General features: G+C 44.3%; 1 protein-coding gene across 1 annotated transcript in view; it reads left to right on the plus strand.

Annotated features, from left to right (window-relative positions):
• The window catches only part of STON2 (stonin 2), a 59411-nt gene extending 47136 nt beyond the window's left edge, over window positions 1-12275 (plus strand). The window contains exons 4-6 of the mRNA XM_009895888.1: window positions 1832-3667; window positions 10066-10268; window positions 12192-12275. Coding sequence (XP_009894190.1) covers window positions 1832-3667; window positions 10066-10268; window positions 12192-12275 — 2123 coding nt within the window. The remainder of the gene's footprint in view (window positions 1-1831; window positions 3668-10065; window positions 10269-12191) is intronic.
• The last annotated feature ends 413 nt before the right edge of the window (window positions 12276-12688 follow it).

Here is a 12688-nt window from a genome sequence, read left to right on the forward strand (position 1 = left end):
TTTTCCCCCACAAATCTATTTATAGTCTTGTGGCAAAACTTAACAGATAAAGGACCCACCGCTGTACCCAGTGGTGCAACCAGTAGCAGGGACACCAGAGAGGCATCGTGCAAAGCTGGGAGTGAAAGGGCAGGGTAGAGAAGAAAAACTGAGATACTGAGGTAGTGCCACTTCCTTTCAAATACGCTTTGCAGTGTGTGGATAGTCTGTAAAAGCTATCTGGTTTTGGTTTTGCTTTGTTATTATTGTGGCCTGAAAAACAAATTGGTATCATTCTGCTTCATATATAATTCTGAGTTATAATAACCCTTAGAACTTGCATGCTGTGGTTTGTTCTTAGATCAAAAGGTTGGGTGAACTTCCATACAGCTGGGCTGAGGGGCCCAGAAAATCCAGTTACCCAAGACATTATAATGAGCTAATGGCAGGATTTTGGCTTTCATGAATATTCCCTATTTCATATTCTAAATGGTAACTGTAATCAAAATTCAAATGGTCTGTTATGGTTGAGGCAGAATGGAAATCAAGCTCATCTTTTTTGCAAAGTGGTAACAATTATAAATAATGACTTAAATAGTTTGTTTTTGTTAATATTGTAATATATGCTCACATCACAGGTGTACAGCCATAACAAGGGGCTACATTTTACACTCACATTTCTGCTTGTACTGAAGAACAGTGACTTGTGTAAAATATGGGATCTATAGATTTATCAGAAACAAAAGGCAGAAATGCTAGCACTGCTGTATCATATGTAGACAAACCCATGGTGCAGATGGAGAGTATAATTTCATGCTGGCTGCTCATTTTGAGGAGCACTCCGATTCATTAGCCCAGCAGGACGAAAATGGGAAGAAAACCTTTTAATTTCTGAACTCTGAGAATTTGTGCGCATTTTGGAAAACACCTTATTAGCACTGCTTCTATCTCCTCCAGAGATAGAACACAGCACAGTAAGATGCAGGCTTCTGGGTAGTGTCTTGGCAAAACCCGAGACTGGGAAAAGAGCAGTCAAAGGTGCCATGTCCTGATAGAGGATGAGGACATCTTCCACAATACAAGTCAAAACTATGTTTTTCCTTGTCCTAACGTACATCCAGCTCCTCCTAACGGATCACAGCTCCTCCAAGAGTGTTTTCGGAGACATCCAAGGACTGGCAGACTCTTTCCAACTGGGTAACCCAAAGAGTCTCTTTACTGAACACATCCTGGGCAAAAATGCCACCTGGTCACCTTTTATGGTGCCTTCACCATACCCCCGTGTGCTTTTGTGTGCACACACAGAGAGTGTGCAGACAAGTATGTGGGGACAGAGGGGAGAAGTGCTCTTCCTCAGTGTTCATTCCCTCTCCCCACTGGATTCTTCTGTAGAAAAAGGGTATGGAAACAGAAAGGAAAAAAATGAGAACAAGGGAGAGAGGGAACAAAACAGGCAAATGACAGAAGATAAGCGGAGAGAAGAAATGCAGCCTGAAAGTTTAGAGAGGGAAGCTTTTTCACTACAACACGTAGGCTAAGTTTCTTTTTTAGGTCATTATGTTTGAGTGAGAACAATACAATCATTGCTGTCATTCCTTTTGTATTTTTTCCCTGCATTCCTTTTCTGTGTTAAACTGTCCATTAAAAACTGGCTGAACCAATTTCTTCATTCTTGCCAGACCCTTCAGCATTTTAGCCAAGTCTTTTGATTATTTTTCTTGCCCAGCATATGACTAGGTCTTTCTTGAGCATGCAAACTATTGTGCAGACTGTGTTTTTCTTTTAGTGGAGAGAACTAGGTAACTTCAGAATAATTAGCTGAAATTTCCTCCCCTCCCCTCTTTTTTTAAAGACAATTCCTCGTCTCTCCAGGAAGATGAAGAAGTAGATATGGAGGCTGTCAACTGGCAGCTGAGTAACACTTCTGTGAATGGGCATTCATCTACCCCGACCACAGTTCGCTTTCCCAGCTGGGTGACTTTTGATGACAATGAAGTCAGTTTTGCACCGCAGAACCTTTCTCCCTTGAAAACAGACACCCCACCTGCAGAAACACAGACTCCAGACGTTAACTTTAACATCACTACATCCTTTAAGAAAAGAGAACGTCCTAAAAGCACATTGGGTGACCTCTCCAAAATTAAAAAACTAGATCTCTCCTCCTTAACCAAGTTGCCTTCTGTTGAAACACCACCATGGAGTGCTACTAATCCCTTCCTGGACGAATCTCTGCGAGATGTCCAGCCTTCACCCATCAATCCATTCAGCTCATTCTTCGAGGAGCGAGACAGGCGTTCCAAAAGTTCCTCTGTCTCCAGTGCTCCAGGCAAAAGCCAAAGAGATTCTCTCATCATTCTCCATCAAGAACCTGATACCATCAGTTTCCATGAGGCAAACAAAAGTGTAACCCACACAGATGCTGTAGAGCAGCTCAAGCAACTCCAGATTGGAGACCCAGATCATGTGAGCAGCCCTACCTTGCCTGACGATGACCCCATGATGCCATATGATCTGGATGCAGCCTTATTTAACCTGGCCCCAGTTCAGCCAAAGGATGGATGGCCAATGATGCTCAGGATCCCAGAGAAGAAGAATATTATGTCATCCAGGCACTGGGGACCAATATACGTCAAGCTGACTGACAGTGGATGTATTCAGCTTTTTTATGAGAAGGGACTGGAGAAGCCTTTCCGGGAATTCAAACTTGAAATCAATCATGAGATTTCAGAGCGCAAACTCCAGAACTATGATGAGAATGGAAGGATACACAGTGTGCGGTTGGACCGCACAACCTACAAGGAGAAAAAGAAGTATCAGCCTAAGCCAGCCATTGCTCACACAGCAGAGAGAGAGCAAATTATCAAGCTTGGGACTACAGATTATGAAGACTTCCTTAGCTTCATCAGTGCTGTGCAAGACACACTGATGAACTTGCCAGCCTCATCAACAGATCTGAGCACAGTGGGACTAAACTATCAAGAAGAAGAAATCACGGTTGATGTCAGGGATGAGTTTCGTGGTATCTTGGCCAAAGGAGACAGTGTGATTCTCCAGCACAGTGTGCTGACCCATGTCTATGTTCTCAGCTTCCTTTCTGGCCTGGCAGAATGCAGACTGGGCCTTAATGATATCCTGATCAAAGGGAATGAAATAGTTGCAAGGCAGGATATTATGCCTACTACTACCACTAAGTGGATTAAATTATATAGCTGTCGGTTCCATTCATGTGTAGATGAGGATATGTTTAATAACTCCCGTATTATCCTGTTCAACCCCTTGGATGCCTGCCGGTTTGAACTGATGCGATTCAGAACTGTCTTTGCTGAGAAAACTTTGCCTTTTACTCTGAGGACAGCTGCCAGCATCAATGGTGCGGAGGTGGAGGTGCAGAGCTGGCTGATGATGTCCACTGGGTTCTCTTCCAACCGTGACCCTTTAACTCAGGTCCCTTGTGAAAATGTGATGATCCGCTACCCAGTGCCAAACGAGTGGGTGAAGAACTTCCGCAGGGAGAGCGTCCTGGGGGAGAAATCTTTGAAAGCCAAGGTGAACAAGGGGGCCACTTTTGGATCAACCAGTCTGTCTGGTTCTGAGCCAGTAATGAGAGTAACTTTGGGAACTGCCAAATATGAGCATGCCTTTAATTCCATCGTATGGAGGATAAACCGACTGCCTGACAAAAACTCAGGTGAGTTGTGCATACCATCTCTGCAGGAGTAAACTAAAAGGAGTTATGTATTTGGGAAGGTAGGGAATACTGTGTTTACATGGTGAGGGATGAATCACCCTCTGTAGTATACCAAAGGACATCAGTTAGTTGCATGGAGCATTTATCTGGCCCTTCATTGCAGTAGTTGTATCCTACAAACATTGCAAATGATAAAAACAGGTGATGCAAAAATATGCCTTCTGTCTCTGCTTTTATGAGTACATTATGGGACTTAGGCATCAAACGTCTCTGTGTGCTTAGCACTGTTATTGGCAGCAGGCTTTTTCAGGTAACTTGCAAAGGCAATATTTTTGTACTTGCTACGGGGCTGAATGACACGACCAGATAAATTGCTGTAGTTCCAGCACGGGTGATTTCTTTTCCATGTATTGCCAAGCATACTGAGCCAGTGCTATATATTTCAAGGTGTATACCATAACCAATGCCTCCCAACTGTCTGGAATGGGGATTGAAAAAGGACAGAAGACATTGTGCAACCATTAAAAAAAAAAAAAAATATCCAAACACCAGTTTGTGGCTATGTTCCTGTAATCAGTGCAGACAGGTAAATACAGCTTAAACCTGAAGAGAGAATACCAACATAAAACCCACAAGTGTTTGTATTTCTAGAAACGTGATCATAATTAAACATTCAAATAATATGAGCAAGCTACTGTTCCCTTTGGCCATCACTGCCAGTCATTCCACTTCCTGCCTTTCATCCATGGTGGGCAATAAAGCCAGACAACTTGGGTTTATTTTTATTCACAGTGAATTCTACTTCTTGATTTCTCTGTTCTAGCCTACCTTTTTACAAATGAGGTGCCCTTTTTAGTATTAACGCTTTAGTAATGCAGCTGGGTGACTGAGTGGGTTTCCGTATTCAGTGTTCCCTGAAAGTTCAGTGTTGTACCAGATTTGGCACTTCCTAAGGACATATGTTTTTGCTGAGTTTGAGTTGTAGTGTCAGCAAAACAGTGATCTAAGTCTTCTAATCTTTTGGATCATATTTCGGCCCACGGACGCCAGCTTACACCATAGGTTAGAAATTTGGAGGGATATCATTGACAAACGTGAAGGCTCCGTGTTTTCTGGGCGTAAGAAGAGAGAGCTTGGGAACGCAAGAGACATATCACAATGAACAATTAACCTCGGGCTGTTTATGAGCAATAACATGCTTGTGAGGAAAGTCTCACTATGTCATCTACATGCGCTCTGGGAACGAGATGCTGTGAAACCGGGCCTTCTGTGGCATCTTCTCTCCAAGGATTTCTGTATACCATATAGACATTACAGCTGGGGAAATGAAAGCCTCTAAACTTTAACGCAATCACAGAACATTCCAGTAGCAAACCAGGAGAAGAGGCAGAACTCCTGGCTCTACTGACTCCTGTGAGGTGATGCTCCCTTACCCATGACAACTTTGAGGGAGATGTTGATCTATGTCTCCTGTTTCCTTGATCTCGTCTCTCCCAGCGTGAGGCTTTATTATATATGCCTTGTGTCGGGGGAAATGCAGCACAAACTTGGCGCTGCTGTTGGAGCCCAGCCACAGAGCATCCATCCATCAGTGTCACCGTGCGGAACGCAGGGCGGTTAGCATTTGTTTACATCCTGAGAGGAAGAGAGTGTCCTCACCCCTTTGGTCACGGCAGATGTAATTTCAGGGAAAGGAAGGGCCTTGCAAGTACTGTCTTGGCCAGGACACATGAGATACATGAGAGAGATGGAATCCCAGAGTGATGACTGGGCAGGCCAGGTGTCGTTTAAATCTGACCTTGCCTCTCAAGGACTGTTTACATTTCTTGACGGTACTTGTCCCATGGTTTTCCTTACTCAAAGTATATGGCAAACAAAGAGGGATGTGGATGGTACTCAAAAGCATTGATTCCCACTCCTTAGATTTGCCTGATGGACCACATACACTTCTGACCCCGTGATACTGATGTGTGTAGGTCTACTCCCAACCTTGTGCATGCTTGGCTGTATCTAGCCCTACCCACAAGTCATATAATAACTCACCTCCACCTATTTGCAGAAGTCCCTGTAAGTGATGCATTAAGTATAAAAACATTCCCCTGGCTCGCACTTCATGCTCTCTTACTGTGGCACCTGCAGCTCACCTCAAACAGCACTCTGGGTCCTCTGTAAACATCTGGTCTGCTAACGAGCTACTCTGCTGCCTTGGACTCTAGAGCAGGAGAGGGGTGGTGGCATCACACTGCGGCTGGTAAGAAATGCTGTAGGTAGCCACAGCCTCCAGCTCCACCCTGCCTCCAGAGGCCACACAACCCGTCCACGCTACCTGGGACGTGGTATTGCACGACTGCCTCCAGCACACGTGCCCATCTGCCTGCCCCATGTGCCTATCGAAGAAGTATATACATAGGCACAGACTTACTGTGGGACCCTTTGTTCATCCACGTTGTGTGTGCTGACACATCACGCCTTGCGAACACCATCCCAGCATCTCCAGAGGTCTCCAGCTAGTCGCTTGGACCTCTTGCGCTTCGTTCCCTGTACGCAGACAGGTGCAGGCCCTGCGTAGACGTGAGGTGCAGGACACCATCAGCCCTGCCTGTGGTCTGTCCTGACAGGCAGGCAGCACCACAGCCGTGCAGCGGAGGAGAGACGGTCCCTCCCGAAGCTCACAGCTTGCATTCAGGTTGGAGTATCCTAGCACCCAAATTGCTAAGAATTATGTCAGCAGCTTCACTGTCTTATCCAAACATTTTTTCTTTGTGCTTTCTAATGGGATGGGGCCCTTTGCACTCTCACTCCAGGAACGCATTATCAGCACTGATTGTATTATTTTGTAGCCAAAACATCTGCTTATGACTGGGCATGGAAAAGCATAAGACAAATGAAGGACTGTGTGTACTCTGACTATGATCTGACCTAAAAAAAAAATCTATGGACAGGATTCTACTGAGCACATTGCTGAAATCCTTTCCAAAACAGCTTGTTAAACTTTATTGCCCTTCTCATATTCACAATTAATATGATCAAAGCAGTTGATAAAGAAAGCCTATTTACAGGCTTTGCAGAGCTCCGGTTGCAGCTGGCTGGGCTCCACATGTTTGGGTTTTTTTAATCCACCAGCAGAATATTAGGAAAACATCCACCCAGTCTTCGATCGTGGGAAAATGCTCTTCCAGCAGAGCAGGGATGAAGCCCCTGTGCAGACCCTTGGATCTGGTTATTCGAACTTTGGCCTGGTTTGGCTGTGGATCCCAGGCGTAATCCACCAGCAGAATATTAGGAAAACATCCACCCAGTCTTCGATCGTGGGAAAATGCTCTTCCAGCAGAGCAGGGATGAAGGCCCTGTGCAGACCCTTGGATCTGGTTATTCGAACTTTGGCCTGGTTTGGCTGTGGATCCCAGGCGTGCTGCCTGGTATACTTTGTGAAGTAAATTAAATCCTTTAATCCAAACATGTTGGGACATCAGAGTCATTTGGAACAGATTCCTTACAATCACTGTAACCCGTGCATATATATGAACTATGTTATCAGATCCTCGATTGTCAGAATGAAATGTTAGTAGCTCAAGGAAGCAAGAGATGCAAAACAAAAGCTGCCTGTCGAATTCCTCCTAATTTTACTAAAAAGCGTACCTGTCCATTAGAGAAAGAGCCCTGAATGAGCCTGTTGAGCAAACACAGGTCTACAGAAGTTGTGCCTTGTGTGCCTCACGCTTGGGACACTAATGAAGCCTGATGTGCTCAGTATTCTTGCTATAGGTTTGGTGGAGGAGCTGATTTCTTCATCAGTTCATCTTGTTGCCTACCATGATGAGCTGGTTTAAATTAAACGTCCATAATTTTTTTAGTGTTTTGCATGGTCTTTTCTGTTAGTGGGTACTCCTACTAGAAGAAATTAAATTATTGAAAAATAGCTTTGTTGATTGCACTGCAATAATTTTGGTTTTCTGCCTTTTTCCCCTATATTTCCCCCACTTTCTTTTTTGTTTTGTTTTGGGTTGGCTTTTTTTGGAAGGGGGGAGGCTGTGAATATCCACCAACATTCAGGTGCGTTAGAAGAGTAGTTGCTGGTTCCATGTGTCCAGTTGAAATTATGAAGAGTTTAAAAGCTCAGATCTCCAAAGCAGCTGTCACACAGTGTGCTCAAGCCCAGTTAAACACTTCCCAGTGTTACCTTCGCATGTGTCTGTCCCCAAAGCAACTGAGCACGTACCAGCTCAGGAGTGCAGCGGCACAAGCTGAACATTTTGTAGCCATGGGGCACAGAGCCGCCTCTCCTGGGCTGCCGTGGGCCTCCGCCGCAAGCCAGGCAGTCTGAAGGAGGGAGCAACCCATGGGAAACCAGAGGAAAAACACAGGAAAGCAGATGAGCAGGCAAGGTTACAACGAGGAGTCTGCTGAGACTGGTACAGGGTGAGGAAAGAGAAAGGAACGGATGGGGAGCCTGAGACTGGGAGCTGGTTGCCAGTACTGAGTGCTGAACACAGAATTTTTGAGCCAAGAATGACTCATTTTTAGGCATCTTCATAACGCAGTGCCAGAGAGCAGTGATTGCCAGGTATGTGCAGCAGCACCTGAGCATCCCATGGCAGAGGCTGAAGGCACTGCCACCACAGGCGTGCCCACCACGGCCAAGCTCAAGAACTGGGCAGAAGCAAAAGCCCTTCCGTGCTGGAGGGCACAGTGTTCTCCATGAGGGCACATGAGACTGCTGCTAGCCCACGATGGGTGGCATCGTCTTGAAGGTCTGCTGTGCACCACTGCTTCTTATCCAGAAAAAGTGTGCGCCAGGTGTGAAAAGGTGGGAAGCACTGTCAGAGAGAGATCCCATCTCGCTTTAGAACCAGGGCAACTGTGCTTGGGATAATTAATCCAGGTGAAAAGCGAGTGATGTATTTTAATGCTTGCAGAACTCAAGCTTTTATGCTTGCTTGATACTGCACCCACTCATTCAGAACTTGGCTCCCGCGGTGGTGCTGCATATCTCTGTGGTCTCTGCTGCACTGCATAGCCTCTCCTTGGATTTTCCGCACAGACATAAGTTTATAAACCTTCCAGTTGTGAGGAAACTCTGAGTAGACTGTTTGGAATTGCGAGGCTGACTCGAGATGAAATTTTTACCCAGACTTACGTCATGTTGAAATTTTTTTCTACCTCTATTTCAGAGGTTAAGTAAGATGTTGCAATGCCTAAGCCCTCTGAAGACTGCTCCATTTCATCCTGTTGGGACTAGTAATATCTCCAAAGCCCACATGTTGCTTTTGAAGCTTCAGCTCGACCAGGCTGACTTTTGGGCTAAGCTCTGGATGAGGAGCTGACTTCCTTGTCAAGACCCAGGCTTGCAAGTCCTTCACAGGCATTGTTTTCCTCCTCTTGCCAGGAACAGCTTCTGGGCTTTCCCCATCCAGTTCTTTTTACTCTGCCTTCCTTCCTTTTCTCTGTCCTGTACACCTTGCTGAGCTGTATGGAGAAGAACTTTCCCAATGAACAAGTAGTCAGAAATCCTAAAGGCTGGAACAGTGGCAGACAAGGATTCTATTAATTTATTTATACCTTACTTTCTTTTACACATACATAGATAATAGGATCCCGTCAGTGAGAAGGCCCAAGGTGGCTTTGAAGGCTCTCATACTCATTTTGCAGACAGCGAAACTGAGGCGCAGACCTTAAATTACTTGCTCAAGAGCTTAGGGAGTTGGCAGCAGGCAGAAATAAAACCACCCTAGCTTGACTTGCAGTCCCTACTCTAATTTTTAAACATCACTGCTGTCCAGCAAAACAAATGGGAAAAAAAAAGATGACAAAGGTTATCATTTACAGATGACAGAGATGAACATGATTACTGCCTCGCCTTGCCATCTTTAATGACTATCCACCTTGTTGTGGGTTAGAGTAAGGAATATACAGTTAGTTCCAAGCTGTGCACAAATTTGCTTTTTGAGACCAGAAAAAATATTTCTTATCCAGTATATTTCTTTTGCTAAAAATGGGGATAACAGTTTCAAATAAATGTGAAATATCTGCCAAATCCCACCTTTGCTTACTGTCAATACATGACATTTCAGAAGGATGTGCCACAACGTACTTAGCATGTTACATACACTGGGGGAATCATAAGAGGGGAAATACCTTTACCCTATGATGCTTGATTTACATCTTGTATTTTCACCCACTAAAAGCAAACTAGAGTGATCATCAGTCCTTTTTGCAGTTTATTTTGTTCAGTTCCTCTGGGAAATCCAACGTTACTGAAGCAGGTAAGATACTGTCACTTGCTGCAAAGTAAGCAGATTCTGGATTTCTTGCAGTTTTGTGATGTTGCTTCCTGTTAGATGTTGTCTTTTTTGATCCATTCAGCACAACTTTCATGTCTGTTTGCTCTCTTTTTCCAGTTTCTGGCCATCCTCACTGCTTCTTCTGTCACCTAGAGCTTGGCTCTGACCGGGAAGTGCCTTCCAGTTTTGTCCGCTATGTAGATGTGGAATTTGACATGCCTACCACTTCTGCGTCCAAAGCCACTGTTCGGTCCATCTCTGTTGAGGACAAGACCGATGTGAGGAAGTGGGTCAACTATTCAGCACACTACAGTTACAAGGTAAAGCTGAGCATGTGGCAATCGCCAGGGTTACTCATGCTACGCTGTCTGGAAAAGTGTGGGCAGACAAATAAAATACCATGGGCAGATGAGGTGGGAATTTGGCTCATGCCAGGCTCTCTGCAGTACCTACCCATGTGCAGCCTGTTGATTCATGGCAAACAAGCAGTGGATTATCCCTCTGCAAAGATGGAATAAACTTGCTTGCAGTTGCTTTGTGGAAGAGTGTCCTGGTTTGAGGTAAAACAGAACCAATTTCCTTTTCAGTAATTTTGCTTTCCAGTTAAGTCTCTTCTAAGTAACTGCACTTTCCAAAATTAGTGGCATATTCTTCAGACATTGTCTGCTTCCAGAATGATAAGACCTATGTTTCTAGTTGATGCCAAGGAATGATATGCAGAGAGGCTCTGGCTTATATGTATTGGTATAACACCCAAGGGCAGATAACTTTGTTATTTGCCCCATTGGAGGGTCGGAAGCGGAAAAGAGTAGATGGGTCATACCTGTGGGGAGGAGCGGACAGGACAGGTGACCCAAAACTGACCAACAGGGAATTCCATCCCATCTGCTTCATGCTCAGTATAAAAGCTGAGGGATCAAAGGGGTTAGTCTCTTTCTTCAATGGCCAGCACCCAAGGACTCTGTCTGTTCATGTGCCTTTGATTCCGATCCATGCATTCCTGAATCCAGATCCTGAGTTCAGCTCCCGTCCATCACTGAGTCCAATCTGGGACTTTCCCAGTACCTGCTGGTGACATGATCATCATCCTGGAAGCTCCATACTGGTTTTGTGTATACTGTATACATTTCATTATTTTCTTTTTTATATATGTTATTATATTTTATTTTTATTATTAATATTTCATTAAAGTAGTTTTAGTTTTCAGCCCATAGGTCTCTCCCTTATTTTCTCTCCCTTCTCTTCTGGGAAGGGGGAGAGAGAGGTAAAGAGAGCATCTGTCATTTGTTTAGCAGCCAGCCCAGCCCAAACCACGACAGAGAGCACACACATACACCCAGCCAGCTACTGGGGATTAGCTCATACGGTCACAGCGTGAACAGGGAGTTTTGCTGCACTTCATAGCAGCTCCAGTGAGAGTGCTACAGTGGGATTGCTACAGCAGCCTAAAGGATCGTGTTATTTCTGTGCTTAAATATTTCTTCTTCCTGCCTGCCCTAAGGAGAGGAGCAGATGGGAAAATGCAGTATGTATATACCTGCCAAGAATCTCAGTATGCCAAAATTTGCGTGTTAGCTGATCACTCAGCAGAGAAATTGGCATCCTACCTGCCTTCTTTAAGGGCTATGATGAGAGATACTGAAAAGATTCTCATGGCAAATATTTTTAATGGTAATTGTAATTCCATTTTTAGTAGTCTCTTAAATTCCCTGGAGATGGTATTTGATCTTCCTAAGTATTCCTTTTAAGAATTAAACATTGGATTATCCCTGAGTTTTAGGAGGTGTTGAAATTTAGAACACAAATGTAGATGTGCATTTTGTAAATTAATCTCTTTGCTTTATACATCAGTCTTTGTAGAGCTTAAAATTGAGGCTGATTGTCTGCTATCACTTAAGAAGCCACCTGTCCTCTGCAGATTTGGTTCTGGGTTTGGATTCAGAGTACTGCTGGGGATAGTAACGAATATAACATCGTGTGAGACCAGTCCTCTGCATGACATTACCTATTCTGCAAGTGACATCATGCCACTATTGAGTCATAAAACTGGTTGGGTTAGACTGAAAACACTTACAGTACATCAAATCCAGCTTTCCCTCCTCAGTCTTTTTCTCTTCACAACCCTCTCAGTTTACCAAGAGTTTCTTCATCTGAGCAGGACACAAATCACCACTAAGGAAGATTTTTGAATCCTTTTTTTTCCTTTCTCGTTACAAATGTTCTCCCTCTTTTTCCTCTGCCAGGTCGAAATAGAGCAGAAAAAAAGCTTGAATGAGGATCTGAAGGGAGAAGATACTGCAAACGTCAATGAATGTGCTACGCAGTGAAGGAAGATCAGTCTGCTGGTCCCAAGAAGGGTTGTCAAATTAAAGACCTGGAAGAAAGGACTTTTGCAGGGTTTTAGTATTTTTCTTTAAGAAGTATGGAGTACTACTTTTAAAATAATGCTCTGAAGAGTATTATTTTTCCTTGTGATGATCCATACTCTGAGAAGAAGCCCGCCAGTGGTTTGTTTGGAACGGACCCGTGGGCTTTTGCTGGAATGACTTAAGTGCAGTTAGTATAGACAGAATGACTTGTATTTCAGTCAAGCCTGCCTTTTCTGCCTCTTCACTGTCTAGGTTCTGCACTGAAGTATGGTCTGGCCACCACCACAGCCAAACCAGAAAGCAGCCTTTATCTGACTTAACTTACTTGCCCTCCTACGTTAAGCAGTTTTTTTGTATGCCTGTTGGTTTGG

The sequence above is a fragment of the Charadrius vociferus genome, unplaced genomic scaffold (genome assembly GCF_000708025.1).
Source record: "Charadrius vociferus isolate BGI_N301 unplaced genomic scaffold, ASM70802v2 scaffold102, whole genome shotgun sequence".
Taxonomy (NCBI): domain Eukaryota; kingdom Metazoa; phylum Chordata; class Aves; order Charadriiformes; family Charadriidae; genus Charadrius; species Charadrius vociferus.